At 60.5% G+C, this 22,643-nt stretch overlaps 3 protein-coding genes across 7 annotated transcripts in view; 2 read left to right on the top strand and 1 right to left on the bottom strand.

The window, feature by feature from the left end:
• AP1B1 (adaptor related protein complex 1 subunit beta 1) overlaps positions 1-3,878 on the top strand; it is a 44,922-nt gene extending 41,044 nt beyond the window's left edge. For all 3 annotated transcript variants that reach the window (XM_055404547.2, XM_088828310.1, XM_055404548.2), the window contains 5 exons: positions 456-585; positions 829-913; positions 1,462-1,548; positions 1,645-1,799; positions 3,017-3,878. In XM_055404547.2, the coding sequence (XP_055260522.2) occupies positions 456-585; positions 829-913; positions 1,462-1,548; positions 1,645-1,799; positions 3,017-3,091 (532 nt within the window). In that variant the 3' untranslated portion in view covers positions 3,092-3,878. The remainder of the gene's footprint in view (positions 1-455; positions 586-828; positions 914-1,461; positions 1,549-1,644; positions 1,800-3,016) is intronic.
• A 5,652-nt stretch (positions 3,879-9,530) lies between these two features.
• Positions 9,531-14,129, top strand: RASL10A (RAS like family 10 member A). 2 transcript variants are annotated; one of them, XM_055405508.2, is made up of 3 exons: positions 9,531-10,239; positions 12,992-13,189; positions 13,493-14,129. In XM_055405508.2, the coding sequence occupies exons 1-3, from the start codon at positions 10,154-10,156 to the stop codon at positions 13,758-13,760; spliced, it is 552 nt and encodes a 183-aa protein (XP_055261483.1). In that variant the 5' UTR covers positions 9,531-10,153; the 3' UTR covers positions 13,761-14,129. The 2 variants fall into 2 exon arrangements, with proteins under 2 accessions (XP_055261483.1, XP_055261482.1); XM_055405507.2 differs by lacking the exon at positions 9,531-10,239 and adding an exon at positions 11,574-12,005 and having other exon boundaries at positions 13,065-13,189.
• A 309-nt stretch (positions 14,130-14,438) lies between these two features.
• On the bottom strand, positions 14,439-19,890 carry GAS2L1 (growth arrest specific 2 like 1). 2 transcript variants are annotated; one of them, XM_088828307.1, is made up of 7 exons: positions 19,742-19,890; positions 18,172-18,826; positions 16,722-16,829; positions 16,541-16,637; positions 16,268-16,439; positions 15,172-15,761; positions 14,801-15,089 (listed from the first exon to the last, which is right to left on the bottom strand). In XM_088828307.1, exons 2-7 carry the CDS (start codon positions 18,805-18,807, stop codon positions 14,947-14,949), a joined length of 1,746 nt encoding a protein of 581 aa, XP_088684433.1. In that variant the 5' UTR covers positions 18,808-18,826; positions 19,742-19,890; the 3' UTR covers positions 14,801-14,946. The 2 variants fall into 2 exon arrangements, with proteins under 2 accessions (XP_088684432.1, XP_088684433.1); XM_088828306.1 differs by lacking the exon at positions 19,742-19,890 and having other exon boundaries at positions 14,439-15,761; positions 18,172-18,807.
• Positions 19,891-22,643: the final 2,753 nt, after the last annotated feature.

The raw sequence follows: 22,643 nt of genomic DNA, 5'->3' as shown, positions 1-22,643 counted from the left end.
ATCGTGTGATCCAGCCAGTTCTGGCCCAGACAGTAAACCCAGTGTCTCCCCTGGGATGGTCACATCCCTCCTGGGAGGTTGGGGTTGGTCACTGAGACGTGGGCAGTCACAGAGTTTCCAGGTTAGAAGAAGCTGTTAGGCCCCTGGTATGACATGGGGCTCCTAGAGGGCAGGGCAGGCCGCACTGGCCTGGGCCTGCCCGCTGCCTCACCCAGAGGAGAAAGGGGAGCAGAGATGGGCTTTGGCTAGCCCAGTTCCCGTCCCGTCTGCGGGATCTCTGAAGGCTGGGAGTGGGGTCAGGAGCTTGTCCCTCCGGCCTGGTCTGGCCTGGGGTGAGGCCAGCTCGCTGGAGCACCTTCTCCCTCGCTGCTGCCTAGCCCCGGGGCCCTGGGAGCCGCCTGCCCTGTGTTGGCGCCTGCTCCCCACCATCCCCACGGGGGCTTCTCTCTCCCCAGCTTTGGCCTGGCTCCCGCCGCCCCACTCCAGGTCCACGCGCCACTCAGCCCCACCCAGACCGTGGAGCTCGCCCTGCCTCTCAGCACGGCGGGCTCGGTCATGAAGACAGAGCCGCTGAACAATCTGCAGGTGCGGCCCGGGGAGGACCGGGGAAGCCCATGGGGCCTGGCCGGTCTGTCACAGGGCTGTCTGTGGGGTTCTGTTCTTGGGCACAGACGGGTGGGGATGGGAAAGCCGAGGGGCAGTCAGGGGACGGACACGGCTTCCAGGGAAGTGGGAACCTGCTCAGCTGTGCTCACAGGAACGGAGGCTTCCTGGGGCCTCAGTGGGCATCAGGCATCGGGGATGACCTGGGGCCCCGCTTGTTCCCAGGTGGCCGTAAAGAACAACATAGACGTCTTTTACTTCAGCACCTTGTACCCTCTCCACATCCTCTTTGTGGAGGACGGGAAGATGGGTGAGTCCTGAGGGCACCCCTGGGGTCCCTAGAAATGATGGATGGAGTCCATGAGTCACTGGCTCCCCTGCAGAGCCTGGAGGGAGGGTCACACCTTCCCAGGGCCCGAGGGTCCTGTCTGGCCAGCTCTGCTATCAGCCTGGCCTGCAGCCTCTAGACAGTCATCCCACAGGCCCCGCAGCCCTAGGCCATGCGTCACACCTGATGCCCACCCCTGGGCCCCAGCGGGAACCTCCGGGAAGGCTCGCCCCATGCCCAGAGGGTGTGGGCCCCCCTCAGCTGTCACCACAGGAGCCCGTGATGTCACTGGGACCAATCAGCGGGCTGCTCAGTGCCAAGGCCAGAGGCCGGACGTGGGCAGGAGTGGGGAGGGCACGAAGGCCCAGAGGCAGGGAGCAGCACAGGTGGCCCCCACAGAACGTGAGCTCAGGGTTTGCCGAGGGAAGCAGGAGGGGCTGTGACGGAGCCACCGTGGTCTCAGGTACAGGGCTAACCGCCTCCACTTCCCGATGAGGGTGCTGAGCGGGGTCCCACCTGTGCCCCTGCAGACCGGCAGATGTTCCTGGCCACATGGAAGGACATTCCCAATGAGAACGAGGCCCAGTTCCAGATCAGAGACTGCCCCCTCAGTGCAGGTAGGAATCCTGAGCCCTGTGCCTGTCCATGCCACCCTGTGCCCTCAGCCCAGCCCTGAGCCCCAGATCCCCCATCTCTGACCTTGTGACCCCCAGAGGCCGTGAGCAGCCGGCTGCAGAGCAGCAACATCTTCACCGTGGCCAGGAGGAACGTGGAGGGCCAAGACATGCTCTACCAGTCTCTCAAGTTGACCAATGGCATCTGGGTGCTGGCCGAGCTGCGCATCCAGCCTGGCAACCCCAGCTTCACGGTGAGGCACCCGCTCCCGCCTGCAGCCCCGGGGCCTCTGCTTTCCTGCCTGCATGCCCACCCGGGCTGGGGTCGGCCCTGGTGGGGTGGGGTGGGACATCCAGCCCAGCTGAGCCTGGTGTGAAGAAGCACCAGGATTCTGACCTTAGAAAGCTTCAGCTTAGTCCCATCAAGTGTCCCAGATAAGGCACCAGATCAGGTCTCCGAACAGTGGAGTGGAGTAGAATCAGGCCCTGTGAGGCCCACCTGGTACTCGGAAGGGGCTCCGCTGGGCCCAGGGAGCCCTGGCCCCTGGGCTTCCCCCTCCCAGAGAAAGGACGAGGCTTCCCAGAGGCTGCGCCGCTGTCCCGGCCCCTGCGAGCCCAGGCTTGGCTTCTCCCCGCACCCAAGCGGGCAGGCATGACTCCCCGACGCTGCTCCCCGGCCCTCGGCGGCGCGGGCGCCGCAGCTGGTGGTGGTAATTTCCGTTTCCCTGTGTCTGGTCGCTGCATGTCCACCTTCCCTGCCGGTGCCGGCGGCGCAGGACCTGGAGGTTAGCAGACTGCTTTTCTCTTCCTCTTCCCCCGTCCTCTCAGGCACGCCTGGCACACCCCACCTCCTGGCCTGGCTTCGCCCCCTGCTCCCCAAAGCCGGGCAGACGCATGTAGGCTGCAGGCAGGGGGACAGACCGCCCCCGCTGCCACGCCTTGTGCTCTCCAGCCTGGCCCCACACTCCCCACAGGCAGCGCGCAGAGCCCTCGGAGGACACCGGGGCCCCTCAGAGCAACAGCGTTGGCAGGAGGGGTGGCGAGCCTGTCTCTGCTACTAGGCTTGCCAGCTCTCCTCACGGTCTGAGCCGAGCCAGATCTGATACAGCTGCTTCCAGTGCAGGAAACCAGAAAGATCCCCCCACCCCCCAGCGCCCCCACAGCCTCCCTCCTGGGCCCCAAACGTCCTCAGAGACCTCCACCCTCCATGGGTGGGGCTGGCCGCCTTGGGCTCTGACTCACGCTGCAGCGGGGGCGGGACAGCAGGTCTGTGGGCTGCAGTCTGTTTGGTCCCCGCCCGGCTGGCTGCAGGGCTGCCCCCTTGCCGGCACTGCACAGCTGCTGTAGCTGCTGCTGCTGCCCCGCCAGGCCCCACGTGCACCCCACTCTCTGCCATCTGCTCCCCCGCCCCGGCCTGGAGAGGAGCCCCAGGAATAAGGGGTCCCTGCCTCCCACCCTTGTCCCCCTACAGCTGTCCCTGAAGTGCCGAGCGCCGGAGGTGTCCCAGCACGTGTACCAGGCCTATGAGACCATCCTGAAGAACTGAGGCTGTCCAGCACCCACCCCAGCCTCCTCCGAGCCCCCTGCGAGGTGGCAGCACCTCCCCCACGAGGGGCCAGTGAGGCTCCTGGCACCCCTCGGCTTCCCAGGCCTGACTGCAGGGCCCGCTTGGGGCCTCGGGGTGCTCCTGTGCCCAGGACTCCCCTATTTCCATCGTGCTGACGTTTGGGGTCAGGTGAGGAGGGCACCAGAGGAGCAAGAGTGGCAGTAGGAGCTGCGTGGGGCTCCTCTCCAGCTCTTCCTGGCACCTGAGGGCAAGCCCGCAGTACCCTCCTCAGGCTCCCAGCCCGGGATCCCTCTGCCCTGTCTCCCTCGGCTGGTGGCGAGGCCCTGCCAACTGCCCCCTACTGGGACAGGCCCTGGCAGGCATCCTGGTGTGCGTGGAGGGTCCCTTGGGTGCCAGGAGAGCTGCTCTGTCAGAACCAGGGCTCCTGGGGCCTGCCCCCCACTCCCAGGCGCTGAGCTGCTCAGGGAAGACCAGGCAGAAGCTCCTGAGCCCCTCGTGGCTCCAGGCCCCCAGCAGACCCCTGGCAGATGTGCATCCCACCCCCCTGCCCGCAAGGGCAGTCACTGCCTGTGATACATTCCTGGTGTACCCAGAGCTTCTGGAGCGAACGGGGCTGAAGGATGGGGTGCCTGGGCGAGCGGGGTGCTTCCTCTCTGGGGTTCTTAGCTGCCCCCTCCTGGCCTCCCTGGGTCAGTTGTGTCTCACAGAGCATTAGGTTTTCCTGTTACTGCTGTTTAATAATAAAGAAAGATTCTGCTTTTGGCAATCATGGACACTTCTTTCCCCTCCACCAAGTGTCAGAATTAAACACTGCCTCCAGGTGGTCAGGGTTGGTTTTCGTGAGCCCTGCAGTAGGGTGCCCAGTATATATACACAGAAGTCACACAGTGTATGTTTACTCCTATTTTCAGAAACAGAAAGTGAATAAAAATGATGACATCAAGTGTGTCCCCGGCCAGTGTGTCAGCCCCACAGGCCCTGTGGACAGCACCTTTCCCTGTCCCTCTCCTGTTCTTGGAAACCGCCTGCTGGTCTCCCAGCAACTCTGCCACCCTTGACCCCAGCTCCACCCAAGCTCACACCGCCGTCTTGCCTTTAGATGCTCGAGGGCTGAGTCCGTTTTGGTTTTCCTTGGCTCCCAGGGTAGGCAGGAACGCCCAGCACCAGGCCTGTCCAGGCCGGCTGCAGCGACTGCCCCAGCCACCAGCGGGGATACCACACATGTCCCCCGTCCTGGCAGTGGCCTGGCTACCGAGGGTGTTGGGGGGGGTACCCCAGGTAGGACTCCCTGGGCAGAGCTCCCAGTGGGGTCTCAGTGCCGTGTGGCTGCTGGGCCTTTGGTGCTCAGCAGCTTCCTAACCCAGCCATTCCCTGCCCGCGCCAGACACACTGCTGTCCCAGCTGCTGGGGCATCAGCAGGGGTGCCCTGCTGACCCCTGGGGTGTCACCACCATGTCCTGGGACCCCAGAGTCTAGAACCACCCAAGACCTTTGACAGGACAACCCCAGTTCTCACCCTACCCAAAAGTCCCCAAAAGCTCAGAAGGCGCCACACACACAAACGTGGCCATGGACGCACCCTGGCCTTCCTTGTCACCCACCACCCCCGACCCGCTGAGGCCCAGCTCCCACCAAACTTGGGAGCACACTGCTGTCCCTGGGGCGGGCAAAGACGAGGCCCAGGACCCAGCCCGGGGTAAGGGGAAGTGCTGCTGAGATCTGGCTGGCCTGGCCAGACAGAGGCCAGTGGACTGTCATCAGACACCTGAGGTTCCTGCGCTTGGGCCTCAGGCGGTTATGGGCAGGAACGCACTGTGATCTTGGCCCGCCTCCCGCTTCCCTGTCCCTCGCTCACCCCAGTGACACCCCTCATGTGTCCCCCTGGTCCGCAAGTGCTCAGGCCTCCGTATTTTCAGGTCCTGACGTTCCTCAGTGGTGAGGGAGGGGGAAATGTGGCATCACGCAGAAGACTGTCCAAGGGCCCTGAGCCTTCGTGACCAGCTGGGGAATTCAACACAGCAACCAGTTATTCAGGAGGGTCTAGCAAGCACCCCGGGGGCTGACGGGTTCTCTGAGTGCCCGACACCCTGCGCAGGCCTCTGACGTGACCTCATTGTACATATTTTTTTTTTTTAATCTTCACAAGTGTTTTGTTTCATGGAGAATGATTCTGGACCAAGGTAAGTTCAGTCACACAGAGGATAAAGTTTTCCCTTGCACATTTCCTCTGTTCTTATTTTCCTCCCTAGAGGCAGAGTTCATTGCTACATATTGGTCTTCTTCCAGGAATAATTCTGTGCCTTTATAAAGCAAAACCAGGGAGGTATTGACTAAGTAAATAGCAGCACACCCTGGGTGCTACCAGCACTTGGCTCTATTTGCCGATCAGTGCAAACAGAGCCACCTTGGAATTCCTTGTGCAGAGGGGCTGGTCTCTGGCTGTTTCCATCTGCTGCAAGTCCAAGCAAAGGTGCAGTGACTGTCTTCCTACAGACATCCTTGTCCCTAGACCCAAGTGCAGCTGTTGGATCTAGCCCCAGAGTGGCTGGACTAGAGGGTATAAACATCTCGCATCTTAAATTGTAGTTCTTCTTTTGAAAAGGTAATGTATTCACATGATTCAAAACCCAAAAGGCAGACGGAGACAAGTGATACAGTGTATATATCAGGTATAGCCCTCCTTCTCATACCCCTCCCTGAATGGACTAGTGTTACCCTCCAGAGAGACTCGGTGACATATAATGTGATTTTCCCCCTTTTTATATGTGAAGGGTAGTGTGGAGTACGTGCATCCGACTTGCACCATACTTGTATCTTGCAGACGTCTCCATTATTAGTTCCATTGCAGACAGCAGCCTCATGCCTTTTTATAGCAGCTGTGTGGTTTTGCATTGAACGGAGGCACCGTGATGAACCAGTCCTTGCTGTGAAGTCGTCTGAGTTGTCTTTGGTGGTGGTAGCGCAAGTGATAACTGCAAAGAACATTCACTTTCATGTCGGTAAATTCCTCAGACAGAAATTGCTGGGTTGAAGGTAAGTGTGTTCATCATTTTGTTAGCTGTTGCTAAAAGCTCTCTAGTTCACACCCCCACCAACCAGGAAGGAGCCGCCCGTTCCCCCACACCATCACACACTTGGCATACTGCAGTGTTTAGGTGTCAGGTGAGAAATGGTGTCTTACTGTCTCTTAAACAGGCCTCCATTCCTGTGTTTTTGAGCCTTTGTATGTCCTTTTCTACGAGCTGCTTCATTTTCTTTGCCCTTTTTGATCCGGTTGTTGGTGCTTTTCTTCCTGGTTTGCGCTCTCTCCCCGCTTTATGTTTCGCTGCTGTCTCCACTCTTCCATGCTGGTGTTCCGCTGGGGGCTCATCCTCGTTGCTTCTTTCTTCTCAGCCCCTGCCTCATCTTCGTTTCTGCCTTCTGAGTCTGTTCCATCTGGGCTGTCTGTGAGGAATGGGGTAGGGATCCAGCTTGCTCTTTCCCCAGATGGTTACCTAGTTGTTTCCGCACCATTTCCTAAATAATTCGTCTTTTCCACACAGATCTGAAACGTCATATCTGTCATGCACTAAATTTCCACATGTATGTGAGTGCTTTTCTGGGCCCTGTTCTGTGCCAGAGAATTTGTCTATATGTTGGCCATTGTGGGTGTTTGTGTTTGTTTGGGGTTTTTTGGGCCACGCTGTATGGCTTGCAGGATCTTCCCCGACCAGGGGTTGAACCCAGACCACGGCAATGAAAGCCCAGAATCCTAACCACTTGGCCACCAAGGAACTCTTGCCATTGTATTTTTTAATATATTGTTCCTTTATATTTTTATAATTTATAGCACCCTCTTGTTCACCCTTCGGGGCCCATTTGATCTTTAGAACTAATCTTTTTTTAATGATGTATTATTTTTATTTGGATCATATCAAATGTTTATATTAACTTATGGAGAACTGACATCTTTATAATGATGTCAATAATAATATTAATCTTTATATCCAAATGTAGGAGTAGATGCCTTTCTATTGGTTCATACTTTCTTTTACGTTTCTATAACATTTTAAGTTTTCTTCATTTAAATGTTCTTGCGTGGGGAGTTCCATGGTGGTCCAGTGGTTGGGACTCAGCACTTTTACTGCCAGAGCCCAGGTCTGATCCCTGGCTGGGGAACTAAGATCCTGCAAACTTCATAGCATGCAAAAAAAAAAAAAATGTTGCATGTACATTATCCTTCATGGATTCATGAGTATTTTCTATTTTTTGGTTCCTTTGGTGAATAGGATCTTTTCCATATGTATATTTATGACGTAAATATATTTTTGTTAATATATAAAACAAAAGAATAGTATAGTGTAAATTACAAATTATATAACATATACTTTAAAAACTAAACCCAGACTTTATTCAGATTTCTCTAGTTTTCCTACTCATGTCCTTGTTCTGTCCCCGGACCACACATTCCATGTGGTTGTCACGTTTCCTCAATCTCTGTGGGTCTGCAAGAGCTCCTCAGACTTTTCCTGTGTCATGACTTTAACCGTCCGAAGAGTGCTGGTCACATATTTCGTCAACTCTCCCTCAACTTGGGTTTGTCTGAAGTTTTCCCTATGGTTAGACTGGGGTTCTAGGTTTTCCGGACAGAGACCACGGAGGTGCCCTTCTGATTACATCATGTCAGGGGTGCGCACCGTCACCACGGCTTAGCGCTGCCCGTCACCCTGCGTCACTTGGCCGGGGCAGTGTTTACAGCAGTCTCCTCCGCGAAGCTGCTTCCTCCCCTTTCCATACTGTGCTGGGAATCAAGTCACGAAGCACAGCCTACACTGCGTGGGAGCAGGGGGCAGCTACAGAAAATACTTGGAATTCTTCTGTAGGAAAATGTGTTTCTTCTCCTGGATTTATGTATTCACTCAGTCATTTATACCAGTTTGGATTCATGGATATTTATTTCATAATTTGGGTTTAATCCAAAAGTGCATTATTTATTTTCTCGCTTAAGTTTTTTAAGCTGTGGCCATTGGGAGCTCTTTCAAGTAGGCTCTGTGTCCCTTTGACGCCCCCATCCCTCGGTTTCTTTCTTTGTTTTTTTTAGCTTGTGGGATCTTAGTTCCCTGACCAGGGATCAAACCCATGCCCCCTGCAGTGGAAGCTCAGAGTCCAACCACTAGACTGCCAGGGAATTCCATCCTTTGGTTTCTTTTGAGCACTTCCTTACTTTCTGATATTATGAGATGCTCCAGGCTCATCTTTTACTTGGCCTGCTCCAACCCTAGCACCAGCCATTTCTCCAGGGAGCCTGGAGAACAGAACCAGAAACCAAGATCTGGGTGCCGGGTGTGCTTGTTGCTCATAGGGCTGCACGTCAAGGCCCTTACAGCAGACAGAACTAGGAAACACCTGTCCACACACTTAGCTATGCGTGCACACACACATGCCTCTGTTAATCAGTGGTTGCGTGCGTGTGTTCATTCATGTCTGACTGTTTGCAACCCTATGGACTGTAGCCTGCCCGTCTCCTCTGTCCATGGGATTCTCTAGGCAAGAACACTGGAGTGTGTTTCTGTTTCCTTCTCCATAACCAGTGGTTATTTGCATATAAACTGAGATCGCTTTATATGTGCAAACTTAGTCCTCCCGCTAGCCTTCCTAAATTGTCTTGTTTTCCTCTTTGTATCATCTCATTTCATCCCACAACAACTATATAAGTTCAAGACCACTACTGAAGCCCTGTGCTGCCTCCTTGTGTCCTGGTGGTTGTAAAACCCCACGGCCTTCGGGGGGTTGGCTGAATCAACGTGTGAGGTCTTACAGTGGCCCAGCAGGCACAAGGCATCGAGTGACAGAGTCTCCCCAACTCAGGACTTGGGGAGGCGAGTTAAGCTGGAACAAGTGACAGCCAGCGGGCAGGACAGACCGTGATGAACGGTCAGTGCACTGACCCAGATGGCTGGGCTGGAGGAGTCCACAGCAAACGTCCCTGGGAGCTGGACACGGTCCACAGTGCTAAACCCCAGGGAGGGGCTAGAATCAGGCAGAATGGGGAGAAACTGGGGGGGCCGAGGTCAGGCAGCAGCTGACACGCAGCCCAAGCACTCTGGCTTGCTAGTCTTTGGGGAGCCTGGCCCTGGGCTGCCTGCTCCTGTCTTAAATCCGCTCCCACAGGGCCACAGGCACCGACTCACCTCCTCCTGAGTTGCTTCTGGGCCCTGATGAAGATGGGCTTCTCAGAAGGTCAGCTTCAGTGGCCCAAGGTCCTGGGTTCCAGTCCCTGTTCTGCTTCTCTCCTGCTGGATCATTCTGAGCAAATAATTTCATTGCTCTGGGCCTCAGTGAGCACACAGGACAGGGCTGGGCACATCACAGGCCCTCTTTCATTTATTTATGTAGGCACACCACACAGCTTGTGGGATCTTAGTTCCCCACCCAGGGATCGAACCTGGGCCCCCCTGAAGTGGAAGCGTGGAGTCCCAGCCACTGGACGGCCAGGGATGTGCCCACAGCTCCTTGATAAGTGGGACTGTGTCGCCCCTGTGGAGTCTGCGCGACTTTGTGGGGAGTTTTCCATACCCCCATTCAGAGTGTCAGCCACCATTCCTGAACCACGCCCTGGGCCCAGGCTTGGCTCCCACGCAGCCACACAGCCCTGCCCAGAAGAGGGCGCCCTGTAGGAAGGGAAGAGAAGGTTTCCAAGGAAGGACATCCAGAGCAGGCTCCCCTGTGTGGGCGAGAGGGTGCTAGAGGCAGGCGTGTGTCCCAGCGAGTGTCCTGAGGAAGACCATCCTCCTGTCAGCCCCACACCTTGCTAGTGATCAGCAGGGCAGACGGGGCCTAGTTTATTTACTCCAAGGAACTGAGGCAGCTCACAGAACCCAGAGGCCTGAAAAACGTCAGAGGGGGAGTCGGGTGAAGGTAAAAAACCCACAGTTGGAAAGGAAGATAAGCCGCTCACTGGGTCTGAAGAGCTGGCACACCAGCCAGATGTAGCCACAGCTCTGATTCCAAGCTCCCTTAGTGGCTGAGAAGAGTGAAAGCCGACCCAGGCCCCTGATCCAGATGCCATGGCCTGCTCCCCAGGGTGAACTCCCGTCCCCCCTTCAAGACCAAGCTCCTCGCCCCTTCTCCACATCCCCCAGGCTGAGGTGAGCAAGTTGTCTGTGCTCTTTTTCTTTTAAAAAATCTGTCTCAGCATCTTGGGAAGCAGTTAAGATCGGGGCTGTTTGTTGCAGAGACAGAGCAGCGAAATGCTTGGTCAGTGCAGAAACAGTGATGTCTGTGCATGTCACGCAGTACCCGGGCATCAGGGATGGTCAGAGATGTGGGAGACCCACCCCCGCCACCACTGCAGGGGCAGGGTGGGCAAGCAGAGGACGGGGCTGGTAAACCCAGACTTCTCGAGCCCTGATGGGGAAGTCCTGCCGGCTCCAGAAGTGAGGATTTGGGCTCTGGGAACCTAACATGGAGGTTGCGGGGTGTGAGGAAAAGCTACAGGTGGAGACTTAAGCAGAAAACTTGGCCTTAGCAGTGAGGGAGGTGGTGTGGACCAATTTCTTCCTCTTTCAGCCTTGTTGGGACAGGGATCTGGGGCTGAGCAGCTAGGACCTGGTGCACACCGGGTTCAGCACCCTGTGTCCCATGCCCCCCTCCCTGATGCCCTTAGTGTTGGCCCCTGTGGGCAGGAGGGACTGGGGAGAGCTCCTCACAGGAGACCACAAGGGGAAGGTTCAGGGACCACCTGCTGACCTGCAACCTTGGACAGCAGCCCCCTCTCTGGCCTGTTTTCTTCTCTCAGAAACACCAGGTTGAGGCTTCAAGGATCGTGTAGGTGATAGCTTAGTGTGGGGCCTGGCACATAGTAGGCGCTCAAGAAACAGTGTGTGCCTTTGGTGGATGCGGAGCAGGACCAGCGCAGTGCGGCGACTCGCCCAAGGTCACACAGCCGGGCCGGATCCGACCCGGGCGGCCTGACTCCAGCGGGCCGCGTTTGCGAGGAGCCAGCTTGGGGGAGCGGTGTTTGGAGGAGCGGACGTGGGCGGGAAGGGGCTTCTATTTTGGAGCGCGTGACAGGAGCGCGGAACGCAGGGTGGGGCTGGGTCCCTCCCTGGGCTCCCCGAGTCCCAGTCACCTTCCCGCGACCCCTCCCGGGAGGGGCGTCCCGGGCGGGTAGTGGGGAGCGGGAGGGGCGGGCAGGCGGTTACCTCATCGCCGCCTCCGGTAGGCTCCGCTCCCTGCTCGCTCGCGCCGCCGGCTGGGGCGGCGACTCCGGGCGCCGGAGCGGGAGAAGGACTGAGGGACCGAGGCGCCGAGAGGCAGCGCCGCCCCCTGCATCCTGCTCCGCCGCGGGACCCGCGAGGCGAGGAGGTCCGACCTCGGTGCCCCGCGCTGTCGCCGGCGCCTCCAGTGGCGCTGCGGGGCGGAGGCCGTGTCTGCGCGCGGCGCGCTCGGTCAGTTCTCTCCTGAGCTTGGCACTCACCGGAGCTGCTCGTGCGTCCGCCGTCCGCCTGCTCGGCTGTCTGTCTCCCCTCTACCACCAGCTCCGACCTCCATCCTGGCCTCCTCGGGCCCCCGGTGCTCCAAGGGGGGATGAGCGCGGCGGGGCTGGGGCGCACGGGGCAGGGCGCGCCGAGCGCACAGAGGGGCGCCGGCCCATGAGGCTTCCCAGAGCAGGGCGCAGCAGCACTCGCGGGCCATGGGGGGCAGCCTGCGGGTGGCGGTGCTGGGCGCTCCAGGCGTGGGCAAGACGGCCATCATCCGCCAGTTCCTGTTCGGTGACTACCCCGAGCGCCACAGGCCCACGGACGGGCCGCGCCTCTACCGGCCCGCGGTGCTGCTCGACGGCGCCGTCTACGACCTGAGCATCCGCGACGGCGACGGTGCTGGCCCCGGTCAGAGCCCTGGGGGACAAGAGGTAGTAGACTGAGGGGTGGGCAGGGGCGCGTGACAGCATGTGGGTGGATGCTCGGTACACACGTGCGTGTCCGCGTGGACGGCCCAGGGGTACCCGACTGTGTTCATGGACTGAGGGATCAATGTGTGTCCTGGCGTTTGTGCTTTTCACCTCTTCTGTCGGCATGCAGTTGCCCCGACTCAGGCCCAAGACCCGGCGATTTTGCAGAGTGGCTTTTTCTCGCTTGCTTAAATCGCTATTTCTCTGCCTCCGCTGGTGGGTGGGCATTAGTGCACGGGGGAGCATCGTCCTGCCTCCCTGAGAGTGAGTGTTCCGTGTCTGGAGCCACGAGCAGAGCCGCAGTGGGAGAGGTTGAAGCCAGACGCCAGGGTGTCCGTTCTGAGGGCATCATTCTCTGCTCCCTCATTCCTGTGACCTGCAGCCAAGACTTGTTTAATAATTTTGCAAAGTCCAAGGCAGACTGAATCCTTGGGAGTTGATGCCTTCAAGAAGTGAAGAGGAAAGAGCCGGCAGGATTAAGCAGGGCTTCCTGGTGAGGGTGGCATTTGGGCTGAACTGGGACGGATGAGTGAAATTTTGATTGGAGGAAGCGGCGGAAGCATTTCCAGGTGGAAAGAGCAGCGTGTGCTGCGGCCGGAAGCCTAAGTGTGTAGAGCTGCCTTTAATCAGGGGTCTCCGCAGACTCAGGAACACGGGCCCAGGCTCGGAGGCAGGAACTACTCCTGAGGGCGCCCAGGGAGGGGCGGGGCCTGGCCCGAAAGAGGGGAACCACGGGAAACCCAGGAAGGGGCCAGGAAGGAGACAGGCCTCAGGGGAGAGGAGACCCAGAGAGAAGGGCTGGACGCCGACTGGCTTCAGGGGGTTTTAAAAGGTATATCCCTGCGGCCATAAGGACAGTAAGGCCCAGGGAGCTTGCGGGAGAGGGTCACAGACGAGGAGATGAAGGGCCGAGGTCTGAGCATGAACTGTGTGGGTTTCGCGTCAAGGCTCGTTGCAGAAGGTCTGGACGCAAGAGAGCAAGAAGAGGGCTTCGGCAAACTCTGGCCTCCCGCCCCCCAGGAGTGGCCGGACCCTAAAGGCTGGAGCTTGCAGGACACGGACGCCTTCGTGCTTGTCTATGATATCTGCAGCCCGGATAGCTTCGACTATGTGAAGGCGCTGCGGCAGCGCATCGCGGAGATCAGGTAAGGTGCGCCGCCCGGGTTGCGTGTCGGACGCGGGGAGTGTTTGTGGGTCTGGCAGGGCCTTTTTTCCCCCGAGGTGAGTGGGTGGCCTCTTCCACCGTCCTGGGCCTGGTCTCAGGCCTTTTTGGGCCTGGCCTCTAGCCCTAAGAGGTCTTTGGTTCTGGGTCTTTGTGGGTCTGGTGTTTGCTGGGGGTTCTCTGGCTGCAGGAAAGTATGTTCCTTAGTGTGTATATACCCTCTGGAGGGATTCTCTGGCCATGGGGGTCCCAGGCACTGCGGCCTTCATCCTCCTTTGGCCTCCAGGCCGGCGGGTGCACCTGAAGCGCCCATTCTCGTGGTGGGCAACAAGCGGGACCGGCAGCGGCTGCGGTTCGGGCCTCGGCGCGCACTGGCTGCCCTGGTGCGAAGGGGCTGGCGCTGCGGATACCTCGAGTGCTCCGCCAAGTACAATTGGCACGTGCTGCGCCTCTTCCGCGAGCTGCTGCGCTGCGCGCTCGTGCGCGCACGCCCTGCGCATCCTGCTCTGCGCCTGCAGGGGGCGCTGCACCCGGCGCGCTGCAGCCTCATGTGATCAAATTGGAGAAACGCCGCTTACGGGGGGGAGGGGCCCCCTAGTTAACTGGAACAACCGGAGACCCGGATTGGACGAGATTGCCCAACTTCTCTCCGATTGGACAGGACAATCTCCTTCCTGAGTGGCTGAGGAACGCTCCCACCCAGTCTCCTGGGCGACAGGCTTCTCTTTGAACCTCATTGGGCCCAACCAGGCCCCATTGGACAAACTAGTTCTTTCTGGCGCCTCATTGGGTCACGATCCCATTGGATGAAAAGGACTTGGCTATGAATCTGATTGGGCACGTTCAGACTGCTTTTGGAGTTTAATTGGACCAACTGTTAAATTACACCGAGGAAATAAAGGGGAAGCAAGGTGTGCCTGGCATTTCTGGGATGGCAAGATAATCTTGGGGAAATGCCCTGATGGTCCAGTGGTTAAGACTCCAAGCTTCGATCCCTGGTTGGAGAACTGAGATCTCTCATGTCTCACAAAGTGGCCAAAAAATAAATTTTGTGCTTCCCAGGTGGTGCTAGTGGTAAAGAACCTGTCTGCCCATGCAGGAGACATACACCTAAAGGTCAGGGCTGACAGGCATTGCCCACTCGCAGTTGACTTCAGAGTTCCAACCTGTAATGAGGGTTCTCAAATGGATGTGACGGCCCCAAGGCTGTGTCTCCAAGACGCAGACACAAGTAGCTGGAACAAAACTTTACTGTCAGGCTCTACAGGGCCACGGGACCTCAGGAAGGGTCCTTACTGGGCTGGCCCAGCCTCCTCTAAGGCATTCAATAATATTAGTAATTAAATAGCAATGCTCATCCCCCAAGCGGTATGTACACCAGAAGTCCCATTGTGCCATGTGGTCCCGAGGGGTCTGGTCCCATGAGGTCTGGTCCCCAAGAGGCAGGGGCACTCCCTGATGCAGAGGGGTTAAGGCCACAAAGGAAAAGGAGAAGGAACAGGGGACTGGGGGCAGCTGGGCTGATCCATCACATCCAGGAATCCGGCTCGGTCCTCGGGCTGACTGAGCGCAGGGCATGCCAGGTCTCGGACCCTGTGGGTCCAGGTGGGCGGCGGGGGCCCCTTGGTGTGGGGATGCGTGAGGGTTTTCGGTCTGGCTGTGTGTCCATCCGGCCTCGTGCCCAGGTCCTCAGGGGCTCTGGGCCGGCCAGAGGACTCCCGGGTGCATCTGGTGGGCCCCCTACACCGGGGCAAGGGCTGCCCTCATCGGAAGAGCTGGACAGGGCTGGGCCTCGGGGCCCTGGCAGCCCGTTGGCCATCCTGCCAGAGTCCCCGGGTTGGCCACACTTGCTACCCAGGACGCTGAGGGACGAAGAGGAGGAGCTGGAGGAACAGTAGGCTGAGTCAGGAGCTGGAGGGTCTGGGGCCCGAATTGGGTCAGGGGCTGGTCCACTGGGGGTCCCACCAGCAGCAGCCTCAAGGGCTCGGGCGTTGGCTAGGAACTCCTCTTCCAGGCGCTGAAACAGCTGCTGTTCCTGCTTTGGGTCAAGCTGCAGGGGTGTGCGGAAGACACTGGCCGGGATTGTGCTCAACTCTGGACTGGGGCTGGGGACCCTGGGAGCTGCAGGGCTGTGGGCACGGGGAGTGTGGGGGCTGCTTCTGCCTGAGCCCCCACTGCCTCTGCCCCGCGGCACCCAGGAGTGCTGCCCGTCTCGGTCCCGACGCACCAGCAGCACTGCCTGCTCCTCACGGCTCTGACTCCGGGCCCGCCGGGCAGGGCTGGGGGCCGACAGCTGGCCTCCCCTGCCTCCTGGGGCCCCACGTGGCCGCCCCCGATCCAGCCGGTCCCGGGACTGGCTGCGCGGGCCGGGAGGCCGTCTCGGGGAGGCCGGGGTGCCCGTGGTCACCCGCCGGCTGGGACGCTCCCGTCGGGGGCCAGTGCCTGAGTCTTCACTGCGGGCACCAAGGGGGCCGCTCTGGGCCGAGGAGGCTGAGGAATCGCTGTCCCCAGAGTACCGGCGGGAACGGGGATGGGGGGGCAGCTGGTCCCGGTTCCTGGGGCAGGGGAACGAGAGAGAGGTGGAGCAAGGCAGAGACCCGATGCACAGAAAGGGTGGCGGGGGGAGGGGGGGACAGGCAGGGCTGCGGGCGAGACACCTGTGGTGGTGGCGGGGTGCCAAGGGTTTCTGTCCGTCCTGGGGACTTCCAGGGAGAAGTGAGAGATTCTGCCACAGCTTCCTGCAGCCATGGCCACCCTGCGCCACCCCACCCCAAGGCAGCGGAAGAAGCAAGGCCCCAAGCTCCCCGCTCCTCAAGCCTCCAGCTTCCTGGGCAGGCCAGAGGGAAGCTGGGTTGGATTGGCGGCCACCCAGCCCCCAGGGCCCGCCCAGCTGTGTTGTGCGTTTGCTTGGGTTGCCATGGAGATGGGAAGCCAGGCCCACCCCCACCCACGGGAACTTTTCCCAGGGTGTGAGTCACTGGAAGCAACGTCATCCAGGCCAGGGCGGGCGCCCCCGACCCCCACCCCCTGGACCCCGGTCCCCTGTCCTCTCTCCTCTCACCTGAGTGGGGTCTCGGGCCCCTCCTTCGAGCTGCGTAAGCCAGTGGGTGTCACCTCTGGGCGGGAGCCCCGGCGCTCCCCTCCTGGGGCTGGGCTACCAGCTCGGGGGCTGGGGCTGGGTGACACTCGCTGCGGGGAGAAGGTGCGGGTCCTGGGCTGGGGCGGGCGGTGGGCTGCAGGGAGAAAGGGCGGGTGCCGCGTGAGGGGCGGGGCCGCAGAGGTGCACGCCCCCGCGTTCCCGCCCCGCCCCCGCACCCCGAGCCTGGACACTGACCCACGGAGGAGCAGCGGCAGGGGTCGTGCTTGTCCAGGTAGTGCTCCAGCGTGTCCCAGCCGCCTCCCACGCGCACCATCACGTGGCTCCTCAGCACCTGTGGGAGCCCGGCGTGCGCAGGTCACGGCGCGTCCCACCCGCCTCCCGGGCTCTGCCTGCTCGGGGAGCCCCTTGCTCTCACCCGCACGAAGATGAGCAGACTGGAGTCTCCCACGCGGTACTTCCCCTCTGAGACCTTGATCATGGGAAACTGGTCTGGGCAGGTGCAGCGCCCCAAGATCTCCCTCACCTAAGAGAAGAGGCTGGAGGTCAGGTCCCTCCTCCCTGGGCCTGATGTCAGCATCTCCCGGGTCAGAAGGAAGTAAATCCTGGTAGAGCAGAGGCCCTAGACTTGACTGCCGCCTCTGTACTTGACCTTTCACCAGAGCTCCTTCCCTTCTGACTACCGAGGCGGGGCAGGGAGCCGACCAGGAGGAGGTGGGGGACTGCTTCCTTGAAGTCCCTGAGCCCTTGGGGGAGCCTCACTCACTCCCCCTCACCCATTTCAGAGCCGTGCATGTTGAGACCCACAGAGAGGCAGGTTCGGGAAGGAGGCAGGTCTGAGTCCAGAGGACCCATGCCATAGGAGGCGGCAGCGCCACAGATACATGGGGCATGCGCAGACACCACCATACACCCAGGCCACCTCCCCGGCCAGCACACGTCTGCCCACATGCTCCCCCAGGCCAGGAGCTGCCAGGCTGGCTGTGTGGGCGGCCCCACCAGCCTCCTCACCCACAGCAGAGCTGCTGAGAAAATGAGCAGGTGGAGCCTCGGGTGACCCTGGCCCGGGGTTGGTTGGGGTGGCAGCCTCTGCCCACGGCCATCCGGCTGCCCGCCTCCAGGATGGGCACATCCTGTCCTAACCTCCTGATAAGAAGGAAACTCTTGGCCAGGCTGTGGGGGTGTCAGGGACACCTAGGTCCCGGGAAGAGGAGGAGGGAGCTGGAGTCACAGCCCGGCACCTTCTATATGCTTAGCATAGAGCTCATCCCACAGCTCCTGACAGGATGTCAGCTTCCCAGTAGCATGGCTACTCTGGGCTGGGCTTCCCAGATAGGTCCCGGGGGAGGAGTAGGGACCTGAAGAGCCCCTGGGAGCCTCCCTGGGCACTCACGTAGCACCTACTGTGAGTGCCCAGTAGCACCAGCGCCTTGCCCTGGACCATGGGCCCCATTCAACCTCGAGCTCAGTGATGGCCTGAATGCGGTGGTCTAGCAGCTGAGTGCAGGGAGGTGTACAGGAGGGGCTCAGATCCCGAATGTAGAACACCCAGCGCTTACTTGGGGGCACGGTTAGCACCAAGAGGAAGCAGGGAGATCATCGTGCCATGGAGCAGTGGAGGCCAAGTTTTCTCCCAGGCCACGCCGGGCCCTGTGACCTCACCCAGCACTTAGCCCTCTCTGCGCCTGCCTCACTCTTTGGGGCCGGGTATCCACTTGGTGCTCAACATATGCACCCTTTCCCCGGGGCGGGCTGTCCTGCAGCCACGAGGACAGGCCGCGCAAGGTTGCCGGCACCACCCTGCCTGCTGGTGCCTGGGTTGTGCTAGAATAAGCCCAGCCACCGGGCATGCGCACTCGCGGACTCACCAGCTCATCGAGGTTGCGCAGGTCGCTGGGCGTCATGCGCGGCCCACGGGCTGGAGCTCCCGGGGGGGCGGCGGCGGTTTCGGTGGTGTCCTCCCCGGCACTGGGTGCGTTGGAGGCCGGGGGCGCGGCGCGCAGCTCCCGCTCAATCTCCTGTTCGAATTGCACGAGGCGAGGGGCCAGCAGGCCGAGGCGGGCCCCGCGCCGCGCCACCTCCAGCAGGCACAGCACCACGCTCTTCTCGTTCTTGCGCAGCACCAAGTCCTCCGTCTCGAACATGAGCACTTCGGGCACACCCAGCTCCGCGCGGCACCAGCCGATAAAGGTGGCCACGTTGTCTCGGGCCATGAAGGAGCCGGGCACCACGCTTTGGGCCTGGAAGGCCACCCCGCGGGCCGGCCGGGCTGCGGCCATGGCGCGGGCGGCCTCAGTGACGGCGTTGGCATGCTGGCACAGGGTGGTGCCCGTGGCCAGCCCCGTCAGGAAGCCATCGCCACCGCTCGGCAGACCCAGGCCGTACAAGGCGTTGAGCCACTCGGCCAGGTCCTCCTTCATGGCCTCCACGTAGGCCTCGCTCGAGCGGAATGGCCGAACACTCTTGGCCGCGGAGCCGGCGATGCCCGCCACGGGGTCTGCCATGCCCGGGCCAGCCGAGTCACTGTGGGCAGGGACACGGGTCAGGATGGTTGTGGACCCAGCAAGTGCTCAGCACAGGCTAAGCCGCTGACCACCTGCACCTGCTTGTCGGTTCAGAACAAATGCCTGGATTTTGAGAAACTTCTCGCCTCAGTTTACCCGTCTGTGAAATGGATATAATAATAGTACCTTCCTCATAGGAACTAATGGGATGATTTTTATAAATGACTTAAGTGTCCATAAGTGTTGGCTGCTTGGTTCTTTCGGGAAGAGGGATTACGACTTGGCTGATTCCTCCTTTCTGCCCAGGCAGGGAGGCCCCCATCGTTACTGCCCCTGTGAGAAGCGAAGAGCTATGCCTGAGAAAGAGTAACCTGCAGCCCTGAACTCAAGAGTAGGAACCCTGGACCCAACCTTAGAGAGGGGTTAGATCCGCTGCTCAGGCCTGGTGGCGATCCCACTTAGTCCGGAAAGATCCCAGGTCCTCCCTCAACCCCTTTACCCTAAAGGCTGTGTCATTATAACAACGACAGGACGGCAGCAGCAGTAAGGCAATTGCAGTGACCGTGGCCAGGGCTAAGCGCGCAATGATATTATCTCCATTTTACAGATGAGGAAACTGAGGCGCAGAGCTCGCTCAAGGTCGTGCAGCAGTGGGTAGCGGAGCTTGGCCCTCCAGCCTGGCGTGGCGGATCCGGCAGCCGGCCCGGGCCAGGCCCCTCCTCCAGGGAGCCTCCCTAGCCCCAGACTGGTGCCTGTGAGCCGGGACTCGGAATGGCTGTCGCCAGCCCTGGCCGTCCTCTGGGCTTCGGCCCAGAGAGGGTGCGGGGCTGCCCAAGGTCACACAGCCCCGGGAAACAGAGGCCCGCGGCTGCCGCCGCTGGGTCCGCTTCACTGTGTGCCGGGCAGGGGGTGCTGCGGGGGTCGCTGCGCTCACCTGGCTCATCCCGCGGCCTCGGGGAGCATCGCCCCGGCTGGGCCGGAGCCGGCGGGCCGCCGAAGGGAGGCGCCGCCCGAGCCACAGCCGGTCCCGGTCCCACCGCCGCGGCCTCCGCGCCCGCCGTCTCCGCCCCGCCTCCCTGGAATTCGGATCCGGCCCGGAGGGGTGGGCGGGGCCGCGCGCTCTTAAAGGGGACGCGCTGTTCCTGGGCCGGGCCGGGGCTGGAGCCTCCAGACGCGGGGCGGGCCCGGGACCCGGCCCAGCCCTGAGCAGAGGCGGGCCCGGGGCCCCCCGGCGATCCTGCCGGGCCGGAGGTCCCATCCCCAGACCGGGTCCCTTCCCCCTCCTTGGTCTCCTGGGAAGGGGTTTGGGCGTTTTCAGTGGCACCCCCTCCGCAGATGGTGGCCCCCCCTGGTGAGCCGCATGGCCTGTTCCCAAGAGGAACTCAGGAAGAGATAGGGGCCCGGGGCTGCGGAGTCACCTCCGGCCGGCGGGAGTGCACCTCCTTAGGTCCGATAAGTGAGGCCGTCCGGCCTTGGGTGGCGGCTTCCTGCCAGCAGCGCTGGCCTCGAGGATGGGGAGAATAGCTCTGTTTTACCCCCATTCAACCACTGGCTCCTCATCAAATACTCTGTTAAACCCTGAAGTTAGGGGAACCCGTTTCTCAGATAAGAACGCTGAGGGGAGGGCTGGGAGGGGACTGGCTGAGGCCCCTGCCCTGCCCTGGACCATCTCTGGCTGCCCTGGTTGGGCACCGAATAAAGGCTGGAGGAAGGTAGGCGGCAGCCTGGCTCCTGAGGGTTAAGCCTGGCTGGTTTCTTTTCAAACTGCAGAGGAGAGACCTGCCCGGATCAGCGGGAAATCCTGCCCCCTGCTGCAGCTGGGCAGGGCTGCCAGGCCTGGCTGGGCAGTAGCCTTGCTGGCCAGGCGTGGCAGCTCGGGGGAAGCACCACCAACAGCAGCCAGTGCTCAGAGCTTTGTTTAATAAAGCCCCTACTGTGTGTCGGGCCTGCTGTGCACCCTTGACCTGAAGGAACCGATGAGTCAGCTCTGTGGGGGACGCTCTTATGCCCAAACTTGGGCTCAAGTCTAGAGAGGAGCCGGTGGCACTGGGATTTCGCCGATGACTGTTACAGGAATAACTTCATTCAAGGATGGGGCATCCGTTGAGTTCCTAGTGTGCTGGGCCTCCCGGTGCCTGCCGGGCTGCTCATGGGCAACTCACCGCGCCCTCGTGACCTTTCCGGAGGGGGGACTCTCACCTCAATACCCAGATGGTGCAGGTCCCACTCTGCCTTCTCAGCACCCCTTCCTCCCCACCGCCTAGTGAGGAAGGCCCTTGCCTAGACGTGATAAAGGCTGACACTTAACGTGGCGCCTACTGGGTGCCTACCATGTGTCTTAACGGCGCTGCAAACCAGGAGCAAAAGGCAGAGAACGGAGCCAGCTGTGAGGCTTACAGTCTGGAGAGGTGGCCCTTGGGCTGCAGTAGGGACGAGGAACCAGGGGGAAGGGAGCTGAGGGCCGGCAGGGGTGGGATGGGCTTGTCCTTTTGGATCGGGAACAGGAAAGGTGAGGGAGGGAGCTGTGTGCGTGTCTGGAAGGAGTGTTTGAAGCAGAGGGAAGGGCCAGGATAAAGTCTATGTGGGCCTGTGCCTGGCGGGTTGGAGAAAGGGGGACGGGGCCTGTGAGACGGGAGAGGAGCGGGGAGAGGAGCGAGTTGCAGGTGGGGCCTGGGATACAGCTGGGGACGGCTCTGTAGGGCTTTGTGGGCCACGCCGCTTTTCAGGGACATGGGAGCCATGGAGGGAGTTTGGAGCAGGGGGCGGGTGTGACCTGACTTATCCCTGTGGCTACCGTGGTGGGCAGGGGCCCAGGAGGGAACCAGGTGGTGCCAATTGGTGAGAGGAGTCGAATTTTGAGGGGAAAGTGGGTAGAATGTGCTGGTGAATGAGGTATGGGGTGAGGACAGAGTCCCAGGTTTGGGGCTGCTGAGTCCCCGGGGAGGACAGGATCGATACAGATAGGGCCGGTATGATTAGGGTGTGGAAACGAATTCCCACAGTATCCTGTGAGGTATGACACTGGTATTCTGCTTCTACAGTCTGGGGAGATGGAGGCCCAGAGAGCAAGGCATGTGTGCGGTCAGCAGCTGTGCAGGACTTTGACCCCTGCTTGTATCTGCCTCATGACCTGCAGGGCCCTGGACGAAGGCAAGTTCAGACTGGACACAGGCCCTGCTGGTGAGATGGTTAAGCTCCCTGAGTGCGTTTGCATGGTCTGTAAAATGGGACGACAGCAGTCACATCACGGAGTTGTGGAAATACCGTCACTCAGCCCAGCGCCATCAGGGTGTTCATTCACTGTGCTGCTGAGGATCAGGGCCCGAGGGGGGACTGTTTCTGTCTGCAGCCCCCTGACTCCAGCGTTCTGACTCTAGGACATATGGCAGGTGTGGTGCCCACTGGTGTGGCCAGACCCACGGCCCAGGCCATGGAGGGCTTTGGCTTTGACGCCCTCCATCAGAAGGTGACTTCTTCTCCTGGCAGGACCAAGGGAAGGATAGGCGTTGCTGGAGGGAGGAGAGGTTTGGGCTGAGGTTGTCCAGAGCCCATCCCTGCAGACCCCACAGGCCACCTCCGAGTACAGAGTGCTGCGCGCCCACGCAGCTCGGGCAGCGGGCATGTAGCTGTATCTCCGGTCTGGGCTTCTGGGCACTAGGGCGCAGCCTGCTGGCCTTGGTTGCAGCCCGAGGTTGGATGATTGCCTCAAGGGCAGGGACCACCCCCACCCTTGGCACTGGGCAGCTGGGGGCCTGGCCGGCTCCATCCGATACCTTCTGGGTTAGACTGACGTGGGAGCACGGCCTGGGGTGAGTGGGTGTGACCCACCAGGGGCT

This window comes from Moschus berezovskii, chromosome 19 (genome assembly GCF_049115385.1).
Source record: "Moschus berezovskii isolate FMDL1 chromosome 19, NW_MosBer_1.0, whole genome shotgun sequence".
In the NCBI taxonomy this organism is placed as follows: Eukaryota; Metazoa; Chordata; class Mammalia; order Artiodactyla; family Moschidae; genus Moschus; species Moschus berezovskii.
Note: the sequence above shows the minus strand (reverse complement) of the source record. Positions and strands in the feature narration are given on the sequence as shown.

Coding starts and splice junctions, on each gene's coding strand:
- RASL10A (XM_055405507.2), top strand. CDS start 11,787: ATGGGGGGCAGCCTGCGGGTGGCGGTGCTGGGCGCTCCAGGCGTGGGC. Junction 12,006..13,064: donor AGAGCCCTGGGGGACAAGAG/GTAGTAGACTGA, acceptor CCCGCCCCCCAG/GAGTGGCCGGACCCTAAAGG. Junction 13,190..13,492: donor CAGCGCATCGCGGAGATCAG/GTAAGGTGCGCC, acceptor TTTGGCCTCCAG/GCCGGCGGGTGCACCTGAAG.
- GAS2L1 (XM_088828306.1), bottom strand. CDS start 18,807: ATGGCAGACCCCGTGGCGGGCATCGCCGGCTCCGCGGCCAAGAGTGTT. Junction 16,830..18,171: donor TGCGCAACCTCGATGAGCTG/GTGAGTCCGCGA, acceptor CTCTTCTCTTAG/GTGAGGGAGATCTTGGGGCG. Junction 15,762..16,267: donor GGGCCCGAGACCCCACTCAG/GTGAGAGGAGAG, acceptor CCCCTGCCCCAG/GAACCGGGACCAGCTGCCCC.